At 39.0% G+C, this 15,783-nt stretch overlaps 2 protein-coding genes across 4 annotated transcripts in view; one reads left to right on the top strand and one right to left on the bottom strand.

The window, feature by feature from the left end:
* Window positions 1-770: 770 nt before the first annotated feature.
* LOC124141595 (transmembrane protein 177-like) lies at window positions 771-7,003 on the bottom strand. The gene is made up of 3 exons (XM_046509617.2): window positions 6,906-7,003; window positions 2,903-3,089; window positions 771-1,799 (listed from the first exon to the last, which is right to left on the bottom strand). The coding sequence occupies exons 2-3, from the start codon at window positions 3,086-3,088 to the stop codon at window positions 1,047-1,049; spliced, it is 939 nt and encodes a 312-aa protein (XP_046365573.2). The 5' UTR covers window position 3,089; window positions 6,906-7,003; the 3' UTR covers window positions 771-1,046.
* Window positions 7,004-8,327: 1,324 nt separating this feature from the next.
* The window catches only part of LOC124141590 (band 4.1-like protein 5), a 90,786-nt gene continuing 83,330 nt past the window's right edge, over window positions 8,328-15,783 (top strand). For all 3 annotated transcript variants that reach the window (XM_048383206.1, XM_048383207.1, XM_048383205.1), the window contains exon 1: window positions 8,328-8,631. In XM_048383206.1, the coding sequence (XP_048239163.1) occupies window positions 8,482-8,631 (150 nt within the window). In that variant the 5' untranslated portion in view covers window positions 8,328-8,481. The remainder of the gene's footprint in view (window positions 8,632-15,783) is intronic.

Genomic DNA, 15,783 nt, shown 5'->3' with positions numbered 1-15,783 from the left:
CTCATGTCTTCGTCATGAGAAGCGAACGCTTTAACCACTGGGCTACCCCACCGCTCCTCCAAACACTAAATCCATGGTACAATCACTGACTGCTGAACAAAACAACCTGACATATGATGACATACTTCAGGGTAATTATTTTCCACAGCAACATTTAGCGTTTTGCTGTCCGTCAATAGGACTTTTTATCCATTTAGCTATGTTTTTTTCTTTTTATTTTGTGAAATCTGCCTTTTTTAAACTGTAAGTCCCATAGAATGACTGCAAGATGAGTGTCAAGGACACCAGGTTTACAGGGCACACAGCTCAGCAACATTTAGCGAGTGAGTGAGTTGGGTTTAACGCCGCTTTTAACAGTATTCCAGTTATATCACAGCATGTCAGCTTAATGTGGGAGGAAAGCCTGAAGTGATGCAGTTACCACTTCGGTGAAACCCACGAGCACTGGTATGGTGCTAAAAACCTAGAAACATAATCGGGGCGAACCGGGATTCAACCCAACAATCATAAGTTTCTGGTGTGTCCACGGGACGCAACTCTGCACAGCAAATTGCGGCGCCTTAGACGACTGGGCCACCCGTGCCCCCAGCAACATTTAGGCTCATGGAGGAACAGCCTGGAACACTTATTACCCTAGACGAGTGTGGGCAGATATATGTAGACTGAATCACTGAGTGAGTGAGTAAGTTTGGTTTCATGCTTATGAACAGTATTTCAGTTACATTATAGTGTATTCAGAGGCCTGAAAGGAAAAGAAAGTTGGACGTTTGAGATATCAAGAAGTATATTCAAATGATTCCAAACTGTCTCTACAAAGTTTGATTTCTTCCATGGGTGCACTGATCTTAAATGCCTTATTATATACAATTAAAATTCATTCACTGTCAAAGGCATCAGACAGTTTTTGCAACAGCATATATGAAAAATAGTGTCTGCTAAACGGGTGAAATAGGCCTGATACCCTGACAAACAACTTATTGTAAGCCAAATCACTTATAATTATTTATATAATTTATATGTATTTATTGAATTTCCTATGCACAGTTCTAGGAACTCTTTTCAGTCTTGCTCTCTGCATCGAGAGCTTTCAACATTGCCAGCAGATTGTCTCTTCTTGCCGAGAGCGGCATATGGGGACTTCGCCACGTGTGCACTGTGTTTCCGTACGCTGTGTATATCTTTGGGCCCTCCTCCTTCATCAATGACCGCAGAGCAACGTTCCTCTTCAGCAGCTGGCTGTAGTACTCAATTCCCCCCTCCACATAGTCCCTCCCCAGAGATGCTGTCCGTCTCTCAATTTTTCGGTCTGTGTAGTTATTATATGTGTCCAGACCTAAATAGTACAAGGTCACACCGACAAAGCCGATAAAACTATAGGCAACCATTCTTGCCGGTAACGGCGCCTTCTTGTGGAAATTGGTAACTTTGTTAAACACAAAACCTGTGCAATAAGCAATTGAGAAGAATCCAGAGAGCAGTATGGCCTGTGTGTGCACATGGTACGTGTTGACGGATGTCAGTTCTCGAGCGACGGCAAAACGTCGTGCACTTTCACTGAAAATCAACGAGTCTAGCAGAGAGGATCCAGAGTCGGAGTGCCAATCGATGGCTTCATTTTTCAGGGTAATCTTGTTTCTTTCAATCTCCCTTGTTGACTTGTATGTGAAGTTGATGGGAATACCAATAATGGCGCCATCTTTGGTACTGGTAGAACCCTTGCTGAGAAGGTTCTGTCCATAAACGGTGAAGAACCGGACACTGGCTTCGGAGACAGGATCCAATTTCATGTTGGTCAGAATCTGAAAAATACACAACCCGTCATGTTTCTTCAATCTGTTTGTTGTTTAATGCTGCACTCGACAATATTCCAGCCATATGACGGTGGTCTGTAAATAATCAGTTGACATCATGAGCCCAGATCTATGCAATTGGGATACAATGACATGAAATCAACCAATTCATAGAGCCTGACCACCCAAGCTAATCGCCTCATGACAGCATGGGTTGCTGAAAACCTACTCAAACCAAGATCTTCACAGGGTTATGTGTGTGTAGGTCAGTGGTAAGGTGTGTTGTTCATGCTATCAACCACTGTTGTCTAGCCCTTTGGTCAAGGCCTCCACCAAGCATCCCAGGAGCTCAACTTACTACCCACAGAAAGTCAAGGTCACCTGACTCACGACCCACAGGAAGTCAAGGTCACCGCCGCTTTTAACAGTATTCCAGTTATATTACGGCATGTCAGCTTAATGTGGGAGTAAAGCCCAAAGTGATGCAGGTCTCAGATGTTTACCACTTCGGTGAAACCAACGAGCACCGGTAGGGTGCTGACAAACCTAGAAACATAATCGGGGCGAACCGAGATTCAAACCCACAATCATAGGTTTCTGGCATGCCCAAGGGACGCAACTCTGCACAGCGAATCGCGGCGCCTTAGACGACTGGGCCACCCATGCCCCCCACTACCTACAGGAAGTCAGGGTCAGCTGATTCACGACCAACAGGAAGTCAATGTCAGCTGACTCACAACCAACAGGAAGTCAAGGTCAGCTGTCTCAGAACCCACAAGAAGTCAAGGTCAGCTGACTCACGACAAACAAGAAGTCAAGGTCAGATGACTCAGGACCAACAGGAAGTCAAGGTCAGCTGACTCATGACCAACAGGAAGTCAAGGTCAGCTGACTCACTACCCACAGGAAGTCAAGGTCAGCTCACACACGACCAACAGAAACTCAAGGTCAGCCGACTAGCTTGTCGTAAGAGGCAACGAACAGGATCGGGTGGTCAGGCTTGCTGCCTGGGTACATTCCTGGAACACTGCTGAGTGCAACAACAAACAAACAAAAGAACTTCCTGTGAGCCATCACTCCCAATCTAGAGAGCCAAGGTGTCTTGGAGTTACCTCTTGTCCGATTCTCTTAGAGTCGGCATCAAGCGGCACTGGGAGCCCGTCCTTGTAGAGCTGCACAGCTTCCAGGTAGCGCCGGATTCCCCACACCTGGGGATACACCTTCCCCACGTACAGCACGGCGGCGCCCACTGCAGCAATGTACTGCATGTTCTGCCGCACGGCACCCAGGAACGCCATTCTGTGGACAAAACATCACACTTCAGTATGGATGTCTAATCTCCAATTTTGAAAAGGAAAGAAACAAATTCAACATCCATGTTATCGATCCTCATCCTGCTGATAGCCTCTGTGATCTTGTGGTAGAGCATCACATCCTCATCCTGCTTATCCGCTGTACTTATCATGCTTATAAACCAGAATTTTGTAGTATAAAGACAATAGATACCATGAACACTGTATTGAGGCTACAACTACCACGACGTACTTGTATAAATATTATTTCATGTCGTCAAAGCCTATTCCAAGGTGTAGTTTTAGGAATAAAATCTCGCAAATTAAAACAAGAAAGGAGTGAGCAAAGCTCACATGCCCCAGTTATCCCCGCTGGTCAACAACAAATAGTAAATAGTTTGTTAATTAATGAAATATTACATATTTCTAACTGATTTTAACTTCAATGTTTTAAAAACTAAGATTGAGTTCCAGTGACAATTGACCCCCCGAATCTCACATGTTAACAGTGTTCACTACGAGGAAGAAGGTCACCATGAACACCTTTGAATAAAAATTTGATTGAGGAGTTACATAAGAAGAATTATCAAAAGGACCAAAAATTGTTGTTATAAAAACACATAAAAAATGGAACAATATCATATTAGAAAATCAATAAATTAATAATTTCCATCTAGCCTTAACAGATATGGTAAAGAATTCATAAATTCAAACTAACACAAAGCAGAGATATTTATGATGACCTACATGTGTGGAAACAATTTTTGAAAATATATTAGCTATAAAAAACCAGTCATCAAAATTTCTAAATTCCACCATGTTTCCATGGAAACAGCAAAAGAGAAAACTTTCAGAATCTTATAAAAGATAAAAAAACAACAATCATAGTGGTTAATGTAGCAAGTTTGCTGAAGCTAGGATACATAATATTGTAAACATGGATCGTACAAAAACTCTACCCAAAATTTATGGTTCACCATGATTCCATGGAAACGGCAAAAATAAAAAAATTCAGAATCTTCAAACTAGCAAAAGGCACAAGTACTCAATGTGGTTAATGTGTGTAGCAAGCTTGATGAAGCTAGGATGCATAGTTAAAAAGATATGGGTCGTACAAAACATCCACCCTAAAAGTTTAAGTTTCTTAATGTGTCAATGGAAACGGCAAAAATTAAAAAGTTCAGAATCTTCAAACTAGCAAAAGGCACAAGTACTCATTGTGGTCAATGTGTGTAGCAAGTTCGGTGAAGCTAGGGTGCATGGATAAAAAGTTAAGGGCCGTACAAAAGCTCGGATGGAAGGACGGATGGACGGAAGAAGGGACGAACGGAACGCTTTATACCCCTGATTTACTTCGTAAAAGGGGGTATAATTATATAAATAAAAATGCTGTAAATGTAAATGCCGGCTCGTTATATAAAACCTAACTCAGGGTGCATAAAACGCCTTGTACCACTCGTGATCCTGCTACAACTTATATTCTAACCCAGATCTTCACAGGTGAAACAATACATGTAGCATGACAGGTGATTTGATTTGTTTGTTTGTTGTTTAACGCCGCACTCAGCAATATTCCAGCTACATGATGGCGGTCTGTAAATAATCGAGTCTGGACCAGACAATCCAGTGATTGACATCATGAGCATCGATCCACGCAATTGGCATCGATGACATGCATCAACCAAGTCAGCAAGCCTGACCACCCGATCCCGTTAGTCGCCTTTTACGACAAGCATAGTCGCCTTTTCAGCAAGCATGGGTTGCTGAAGACCTATTCTACCCCAGAATCTTCATGTGATTTGATACAAAATACTAATGTCATTGTTGGAATCATTAGTCAACAATAACTGCACAACCCTAACATTACAATACATAGAGAAGCTCCCAAAACATATAAGTTTAGAACTTGGAGGCTTGCCGTTGAGTTTTAAACTTTTATTGACTCATCTTGATGTATTTGATATCAAAAGACACAAGGGTGAGATTCTATTTATTATCCAAAATCATTCTTCTGACTTTTTCAGTTTGTAAACAGTAATAACCAGTGTCTTGAGTGTACACAGTGCAGATGACCAACTTCAGTCTCCACGATGAGGGATGTTATTTAAGGACTGACTTTCACTTTGTGCTTCACCTTCATAGAGTGACGGTCAAGCTGTATGAACGTCAGGGCTTGCGAAAACGTTCATACAATGTTTGGCCCTCATTCAATGAAGGTTCATACTCCAGTGAACTCATACAGAAGTTGTTCATGAACCTGTGGCTATTACAAGTGTTAGTCATCACTGATCAATTGCTCGATCATTGAAAATTCAAGATTAAAGGGTCTAATTATTGAGAAACAATGCTTCTGTATTTATTCGTGCTAGGGAATTCCCAGGGGTTTCCCCATGAATGTGGAAGTAGTCCGTCAGTGTCTATGTCATTTCAAGAACACAGTCTTGTAAAAATAAGTATGAATGTCAAAATGTGTCATTCATACACTTATGAACTTCAGTTTTGCAGTCATGTGACCGACCTCTCATTCAATGGAAACGCCATACATCATGTAAACTTCAAATAAAAACATTATTTGAATGTGACGTCATGGCAATTTAAACCTCCTTTGTGCACCAGCATGAACGTCAAAATTTATTTATAGACCAGGGGAAATTTATTTATAGATAAGTGGGTCCGGCAATGAATGCCATTGATATGGAATTTTCTAATATTTTTTCAGTTATTCATGAACAACTAGACAGAAAGAGATGTTCTTGAGATTGGGTTGCTCTTATTAATTGTCCAAGTGTGTGTGGTGTCATGAAAAACGTGCTTTCTCTTGTAGTCCTATGCAATGACTAAGGAATTTCTTTTTAAATTATTTTTACTAAAAGCCTAGGCAAGCCTAGATCAGACAAAACCAAGACTGGTATCTTTGATTCCACAAAACAGCAGAGAAGGAAAGAGAATTTTTTTTAAAAAATTGAATTGTTTTAAAGAAATGTTTTCAGAGTCTAAGTGGGATACTAGATGATCTGTAACAACAGAGATTCGTTCCCCCAGAGATCCGTACCCCCCAAAATGGCTAAGCATTCACACCTTATTTGGCAACTCAAACACAAATTTGGATATCCGTACTCAAATTTCAAGGACCAACACCCATTTATTTTTATATTTGTTGCATTTAAAATGAGTCAGTATCAGACACCGGATTGCATTAACCAGTATTTACCTAAAAACAAAATATATATTCATAATTGTTTATCTACAGCACTAAATTCACATATTCTAGCATATATACTTTGAGCACATTTCATTTAATTAACTTTCATCATGTTCAAAGCAATCATTATTTATTCACAGCACCATTTTCACATATTCAAACATTTTGAGCATTCGATAACCCACTGCAATCATTCATTATACATTTCAAACATACAACTCACTCACTGTGTTGATTGGGATAATTGGTGGTTATCCCTGAGACAAAGATCCAATTAACACACTCCGTGTCAAACACAAACAGTTCACACAGTGATCTCTGATCTTAGTCCTTTTGGCAGTCGTCTTGTTACTATACAGGCCCCATGCACATTCAAACCGAAGTACACATTACAGTTGCCAGTGTCACTGGAACTGACACAAGTCAATGAATTATCCTGTGACTGACTGACCAAGAAACTGAAGCCAATGAAGGACAAAATGTCAACTACCGAGTTCTCTTCATTTTCCTTTTCTAAAAGGTTCGTAAAAATTGATTCGATCACTGCATGAGTTCTAAACCATGTATTTCAACAGAACCATAATGAAGTTGGGGTGCGCGAATAAACAAATCACCTCTTACTTTGATATTGTTCTCGAGAGTCCTTCTAAAATGCTATTTACACGAGTTTCGCCTGGGCGCTGCCATTACAACCTTTGAAAGGTTACTTCCGGTCGGTGCTCTTCCGTATTTGGAAAGTTCCGTCATATTCCGACTTCCTTCGTAAACATTGGATCGTTGTACTTACCATAGCACTCATTACATATCATAATTGAGACAGGAGGTTGTCTGTTGAATTTGGTTGGTTACGCTATTTCCTGCTTGTTATTTTGTATTTTATACATGTTTCTTAAATGCAGAGATTATATACTTGAAAAAGAAAGTAAATATTTACTATGTAAACAATTTTGTAATAATCATTGTCAGTTTTGATAAACGGTTTACAAACGTGAAACTGTTTTAAATTTATATTTTCACATTCGATCAATTGAAGCATAATGCCACAATCGTAAAATGAAATATTTTAAATCTATTTCTATTTGTTCAATTTCTCGTTTTTATGAGTGATTACAAAAACAAACAGATTCAACTCGATACCAACAAAAAGTAACTTTTTTTAAATGAAAGCAATTCATAACGTATACAGTACTTCACAAACAGATTTTAGAAATATGCAAAATGTTCCTATGTTCTTTTTAGATTTATTTATGTGTCAAAATTAAAATTAAGGACATTATATCTCAGGGAACACTGCATAAATAAAACTTCGCAAAGCGTCTTTGTGAAATGAATACTAAAATGTTAACATGTAAACGTACAATTAAGGCAGTTTATGAAGCAAACTTATTTTGCTACTATGGTCATATTTTGGTTTTATATTTTCTTAAAACATAATATTTTAAACTAGTGGAGACTGAAGTATTTGTTCTATTCTTTCACAGATTTTACAAGATAGAGTTGTCAATAGAATAATCAGCTGATATGCTGTATTTTAGGACTAACGGGTCCAGATTAAAGAGGTTTTACTGTATTCAATCTTAAATCATTAACCAATGTCAGGAAAAATATTGAACAAGATGAGTGATTGGTGAGGTTTCAAACGCACTTAGAAAATAATATAAAATAGTTTGAATTTAATTGGTTAGCCAAAAAACCGATGTAAACCATGTATTAAAAAAGAATCCCTATAGCAGCAGAATAACAAGTTAGTAGTTGGATTGTTCAGATTAATTGTCATTTAAAAAAATTGATAACTTGACATGTAGTTGCAATGTAACAGAGTGACCTACACCAATACGAAAGTGTTCACTAAAGAAAGTATCACTTCACATTTATTATTTAGCATTTAATGTATAGAAAACAGGAAGGTTTTTCTGTTAAATCTTACAAATGTCTCTGTCGTACATGAAAAGTAAATAACGCACAAGACCATTCCGTTGAATGACCGGTAGAGGGCGATACGAATTGAGAGAAGTATAAATAAACAGTTGTTAGGAAATTCCAATGGCGAAAATATCGGAGATGACAGTGAGGTTGATTGGAAAGGGTCCTGTGAATCATGCGGGTTTTAGGGAAACCAATTTTGTAATTTGTGGCCATGAAGTGATGAAGCCTAATTAAGGAGCTACCAGTGTGTGTTTGAGACTGACCTAGCAATATGTCGGCCTTTTTCCGTTTTCTGAGCAAGCGACGAAGCCGAAGAGGGGTCAAAAATAGGACGGATCTTGGTCACCCCGCCAAGAAGAAGAATTTGTTGACTTGCACTGTGATGCTTTTGGATGGCACGGATTTTACTGTCGATGTAAATGTAAGTATATTTTTTTAAAGATATTTTCACTTTGATATTCAGAATTGTCGTGTGCACATTTGTAATATTAGTGGAATAAACGCGAGGCGGTGGAATGACGATCCTCATCGGATGTCGACAACTTCCTGAAAGGGAGTTTACAGGTGTGAAAGAATTCGTGAGCTCGACAGGTGAGCTTCGAGGAAATATGTTTGTTTTGTAATTAGCAACTTGTTGAACTTTACCCTTTGAATATGAGAGATGGGTACATTGTTTAAAACCAAAAGACATCACTCCTTTTGCAGACTTGAGCTAAATATAAGAAGACGAGTCATTCTTTCTAAATTTGAAAATGTCAACTTGACACTGTCCCCAGTTACTTAAGAAAGACATTGTTTCAGTTTGTGGATCATGGTTTCTTATTTGCGGTATTAACACGTCTTAATAACGTTTGTTATTTCAAACTTTATAAAGGCAAACTGTTTTTTCTGCTGTTGGATTTTCAACATGTTCAGTTTCCAGTTTCAAAGGTAGATAAGGATCTATTTCTGTTTCTCCTTAACGAGGAGTGTAAATATTTGTGCTTGAACCATTGAGCCAAAAGAAAAATACGACAAACAAAAGTGTATGCTCAATTTTGTTCTTAAAATTAGCAGGGACAGTGTCAGTAGTAGTAGAGAATGTCCCCCATGCACTGCAACACATCAGATTGCTATGGCCAATGTTTTGAATGAACTTGGATGCACCTTGTCACACTGTTTAACATTCTGATATATGAGCAATTGACAACACAACTCCATTTGCTGTCAGGGATATAATATCATGTCAGCTTTCTGTCAAATATTTTCTCCTCCAAATTGCTTGATCATGTTTTTGCATTTCTTAGTTGATAGTTCATCATGTTCACCATGACATGTTTACTGAATTGATGGGTGAGTTTACGTGTTGCAAGGATGTTGAAGAACCAGGATCCAGAATGGCCGTTCTGTTATGAGAACTTGTCACATATTTACTTACTTTTCCTTACGAGATAACTACTATAAACACTGTGACAAGTTTCCCAGTGGACACATTAAACACTACCCACTCTTGTCTCAGCTGGCTTGTGCATGAAAATCAGTGGATGTTTCAAGTTCTCTTCCAGCGTACCCCCTCAGTATCTCAGTGTATTCATTTCAGAACAATTTATTGATGGCCCCAGTCAGATTTCCTTAAAACATTCTGAGTATCAAAGAGCCAAACCACAAGTCAAAGAGCAATCTAGCTAGCATCATCTTGGACAAACTGTTGGTATCAAGAAAAGTGGTTGGCTTCTTTTTTAAATGACACAGTTTTGCGACTCCTTTCGACAACTAGAATGAACAAAACATGTATACATGGTATATGAATGCAGCCTTGGAAAATTTAGAATTTTGTTAAGACATGTTCAGAGGGCTGGTGGAACTATATTTGTATCTAATACAGCTTGGACCAGATACAAATGTTAATGTTTACATTCCCTGTCAGATTTATTCAGGTACAATTTGTATCAAATGGAAGCATAATCAGTGAACTGGTTCAGAATAAGAGTCTACAAATTCTACTCATCAATGAGGACTATCATTGGAATGTTGCTTGTCTTCAGCACAGTGTAGTAGTCGGGGACTAGCAGGAAGTCCGAAGGCTGGTATGTAGTACCGTATTCGAAGTAATAAGCGCCCACGGTGATATTTGCTGATATATTGGCTAGTGATCAATCCCAATTAGCACCTCTTCCGATTGATCAAAGTACACAAGACTTATTTAATCGTGTATAATACGCACTCGTGTGTTACATGCACCCTTAATTATGGGCAATTAAATTCTGGAAAAATATATTTGTTGTGTATAATACGCACAGACTTTTCTTTTGTATCATTTCAGGTACATAAATCTAGAAATATACGATCTTTCAACTCTGTTTTTTTTCTTACCAAAATTATATTCCAATAAGAGCCCCCTATTTCTTATTTTGAGAGCGCCCTGGGCGCTCATTACGTCGAATACGGTATACCCATGTCTGCCAGTAACTGATGGCTGTTGTTGTGACATGCATGTCCTATTCCTCACCTGGCAGAGCATCACGTGGGACAATACGCATCATGAATAGGACTTGTGTTCATTTACATTCTGCTGGCTGTTGAAGTCCCATTAAATGGTAATATACTACTTCAGTTTAGATAGGGATATGTTAATCTCTCCGTGACAGACAACACTGATCTCATAGATCAAGTGTGTTTTGAAATACATCTCTGATTAACCTTATCGAGAGATGACTAGTAGGGGTGTCACGATAAATTCAAATATCGATATATTGCTTAAAGCACTTAAAGTCAATAAATCGATTGTTAAATCAGTTCCGATCAATAGTATCGATTTCAGTTAGGAATATTGATAGTTTCGATTGTATTTACCATTTCAATAAAATACATGCAATGCTGTTCAAATTTGTTTTTCTTTTGACCATGAGTGGTAGTAATTTCCACATGGTAATGTGGAAGTTTCTTTTTCTTAAATTATTAGGGTAAAGAAAAAATAAATCAGCCATATCTCAAACTTTATATTTGTTGTTATGGTTATCACATTCAAAGGAAACTTCAGTTCCAAGGTATAATTCAACTCAAAAATCCATCTAAAATGATACACTGAAAACTATCGATATTTATCACAATAGTTGCTTGCAATATCAATAGTTATCGCAATAGTTTCTTTCAATATCAATAATTATCGGAATAGTGATTTCCAGACTAATAGTCGCCCCTACTGAGTAGTATGCAGGGCTTACGATATTTTAGACTTAATTCACAGTGGAGGAGAGTGCTTCAGTGACCTGATCACACACTGCAGGGTCTAAATGATGAATGTTAACATAGAAAAAGACAACTTATTGGGGAGTCTGTGCTAGTTTGGGAAGCACATGGTGATTGAGTGTTGTTATTTTTTCACAACACATTCAACTCGTGTTTGTAGCCTCAAAAACAAATTCTATTTATGCTTACCAATAAATCATGTGGCCAGACTTTGGTCTTGTCCTAAGGGGGACAGCAGGGATGGCATGCATGGTATGTACAGTAGACCTGTGGTTGGTTGAGACTGGAGGGGGAGGGGAAGTCAGCCAGGCCATGGTGGAGGTAGTAGTTTTATCAGCTGTTTGGACACTGGCTTGATAACCTCTTGATATTTATGAGTGGAGTTGTGTCGATGTAGATGGGTATTTTTAGTCTATCTTACCATGCTTACAGACCCTGATACAAATATATATCAAATACAGCCCATGCAAGTCTATAATGTTTGGTAAGTCTAGATCACTGAAGAGAGTCACTGGGCTCCTTTTTATTATATTTTTATTAAGATAACTGAACAATTGGTTTTTTTATGTACGATATGTTCATTTCAGAGACTAGATTTTAGTCTAGGGTATTTTCTGTACCAGTTTATCTTGTGTTGGTCCCTGATGTGGACTTGTACTCATGGAACTATCATATCCCCAGGATTTTACCATGGCCTACAAAACTAGGGTCCCCAATGAGTAATGTTAAGGGTCCTTACAGGAAATGTGAGGGTTCTGTTTTTGTGGCATAAGTAAGGTTTGTTTGTTTGTTGTTTAACGCCGCACTCAGCAATATTCTAGCTGTATGATGGTGGTCTGTAAATAATCGAGTCTGGACCAGACAATCCAGTGATTGACATCATGAGCATCGATCCACGCAAATGGGATACGATGACATGCATCAACCAAGTCAGCGAGCCTGACCACCCGATCCTGTTAGTCCCCTTTTACGGCAAGCATGGGTTGCTGAAGACCTATTCTACCCCGGATCTTCACGAGTGCATACGTAATGAAGTGATGTGTACTGTAAGATTTGTTAATGACTTTTATCATGTTATTATAGAACCTTTATTTCTTGTCAAGAAATTGATACAATCAATATTATTGTGCATCCCCAGGATGCAACATATTCTTATTTCTGCATCCATTCTCAACATCTTTCTGCGTCGTGTAAAATACTAAATGCCAACACAGTTTTACATATGAGTCAAACACTATCTGCATCAAAATGGTCGATGGGGGCATGGGTGGCCCAGTCGTCTAAGGCGCCGCGATTCGCTGTGCAGAGTTGCGTCCCTTGGGCACGCCAGAAACCTATGATTGTGGGTTCGAATCCCGGTTCGCCCCAATTATGTTTCTAGGTTTGTCAGCACCAAACCCGTGCTCGTGGGTTTCACCGAAGTGGTAAACGTCTCAGACCTGCATCACTTCGGGCTTTCCTCCCACATTAAGCTGGCATGCCGTGATATAACTGGAATACTGTTAAAAGCCGCGTTAAACCCAACTCACTCACTCAAAATGGTCGATATTCTCAGACTATTGAAAGTTGCCATGTATGTTTTCCTGCAAGAGGAGTAATGTTGCATGAACATCTCCATAATGAGCTCACAGTGTCTACCTCTCTTGGATGCTGATGAATATTACATATTGAATAACCTGCAATGTAAGGTATCAGACAACCATGGATGCAATATTTAGTTATGCACTGACTGAAATCCTGGCTGAGACTAAATAATACTGGTAATTTCTGCAGCATATTCTGATCTTCACAATGAAATATTTATGAAATTGCACATGAAGAGATTGAGTAGGAATCATATGGTTATGGCGTCCTGTCATTGAAACCGTTAAAAGCAACCATATTCCAGTTTTCTATGTCAGGAAGGTAATAATGGTTTCATGTGTGAGTAGCCATGAATAATTGATACAAATGGTCTTTGTTAAGACAAGTCAGGGCTGACTGGTTGCCTTGAGAGTTTTCTTGTTATAGTTGTGGCTCATTCTCTGATAGTCTGGAGTTGTGCAGGAAAATGCTCCTTGATTTACACAAGTCACTGTTATTTCCTGCTGTGAAATATGCTACTGTAATTGATTAAGGTCGTTACAACTGGCTGGTGAGCGTGACAAGGAGACTACCTTACCCCCTCGTTAACACCTGCGTGTTATGTTGTTGTTTAATGAGGGTGTTCACCCAACCATTGCTGTCTGTTACTTCAGCCAAAAGTCGGAACACAGGGTCCAGTCAAATTTTTACCATTCTAAGTTTAGCTGATACCTACTATATACTATTATTAGTATCTACTGGAAATGTAAAGTGACAAGACTTGACTCTAATTAGTTGCCAGTTTTTGGCAGACACTGCCATTCCTTTGGTGGTTATATTTTCAATGGTATTTTCTGTGTTGTGAATGATTTTCCTGTCATTATTACTGTTTACCACATCTTTATGATAAGTAGAACTGAGTTTGTTTCTGGATATGTCAGCACCATGCTCATAGGTTTCACCAAAGTGGTAAACGTCTGAAACCTGCATCACAAAAGCAACATTAAAATAGACTGTTGCTCACTCACTCACTCACTCACTCACTCACTCACTCACTCACTCACTCACTCACTCACTCACTCACTCACTCACTCACTCACTCACTCACTCTGAAGAGTATCGGAATTGATTCGTCTTTATCGATGTAATAATTTGTTTCCAGTAAACCCCTTTCACTATTCAGTGTTTGTTGTTTAGAGAGTTATCTGAAGCACAAGTTGTCCTTTTGCCATGTGTTTGGTATGATCCTGTTCAGAAAGTTGAAGGTTTAGTGGAAGTGTATCACTATATGCGAACAAATACTTTCAAAACTGATCAAAGTTACAGAAGTGTATATGACTGAAGTCTTTGATAGGCATTTAGAAGTTGGGAAAACATGACACTTTTTTAGGGATAGCAACTTCTTTTATTCTTTGTATGACGTTTCAGAGTTACGTCTTGCTCCTTCATCAGGTTAATGACCCTCGAAGATTCTGGGTTAGAATAGGTCTTCAGCCACCCATGCTTGCCGTAAAAGGTGACTATGCTTGTCGTGAAAGGCGACTAACGGGATCAGGTGGTCAGGCTCGCTGACTTGGTAGATGTATGTCATCAATCCCACTTGCGTGGATCATTGCTCATGATATTAATCACTGGATTGCCTGGACTCGATTATTTACAGACCTCCGTCATATTGCTGGAATATTGCTGGAATATTGCTGAGTGCTAAACAACAAACCAACCAATCATCAGGTGAATCACATTATCCATAAAAAAGTGTCATGTATTCATCTTCATAACTGGTTTCAGATGTTCTTGGGGTAAATAAGAGCCATCCTTCTGACAGTGTACTGTACACATGGCATATGGTAATTGTGACATAATTCTCTACCTCTCCTGGTATCAGCTCTCAGCGAGGGAATGTTGTCTACTTCAGTGGCCAGATGTCTGCAGCAGTGTATTACATGATATTTCAGCAGAACCCAGTTAGACAGTATAACTACCAGTAAGGTCTTAACATCACATCACTCAGTCATGATAAATGTAAATTGTAAGCAACTTATAAAAATGCCAATCAAGCAGTTAATTGCAAATTTCAATGTAGGGTGTGATGATTGTGCTCTGGGGGGTCAGTGTGTTCCACACAAGTGTTTGAAGGTTACATAAGCTACTTCTATGTGATGTTTTCTGAATCAAAAGGGAAAAGATCTTTATGGCAGTGCCTTGAGGCAGAGATTGACAATCTGCTGCATACTCCATAGAGTCATGTATAGATTGTCGATGTTGGAAATATTGATGACTTGATGAGATTGGGAGGTAGACTCACTGACTGCTGCACTGAAGCCTCCCTCGTTACGTCACACCAGTGTCGGTGATGAATGTGTTCAGTCTGACGTGGTGGGTGAGTGAGAGGTGTGTGCTGTGAGGACGTCCTCCAGATGACACGAGCTGGTCAACACTGTCAGTTCATCATGTGGAGCTGTCAGTTTCAAATTAATAATCACTCTTAATTGATACTATGTTTAGATCATACAAACAGGGTTCACTCAAGCAATTTTGACTATCAGAGGTACACCCACACTTGCCCATACAGCACAATGTTAAATTGCCCTGTTGTATTTGAAAATGTGGGCCTTTTTTTAAATTTAAGGGCTAAAAGCACAAGGTCCACCCTAGAATTCCTGTATGTAAAAACGTGGTCAAGTCATGTGAAATAACAGGGCATTAGCCATGTTTGGGGGACAAAGTAGACACAATTTATGGATAACAACTTCTTTATTTACTGTTATCTATAAATTGTGTC

The sequence above is a fragment of the Haliotis rufescens genome, unplaced genomic scaffold (genome assembly GCF_023055435.1).
Source record: "Haliotis rufescens isolate VD_foot unplaced genomic scaffold, xgHalRufe1.0.p SCAF_46, whole genome shotgun sequence".
Classification (NCBI taxonomy): Eukaryota; Metazoa; Mollusca; class Gastropoda; order Lepetellida; family Haliotidae; genus Haliotis; species Haliotis rufescens.
Note: the sequence above shows the minus strand (reverse complement) of the source record. Positions and strands in the feature narration are given on the sequence as shown.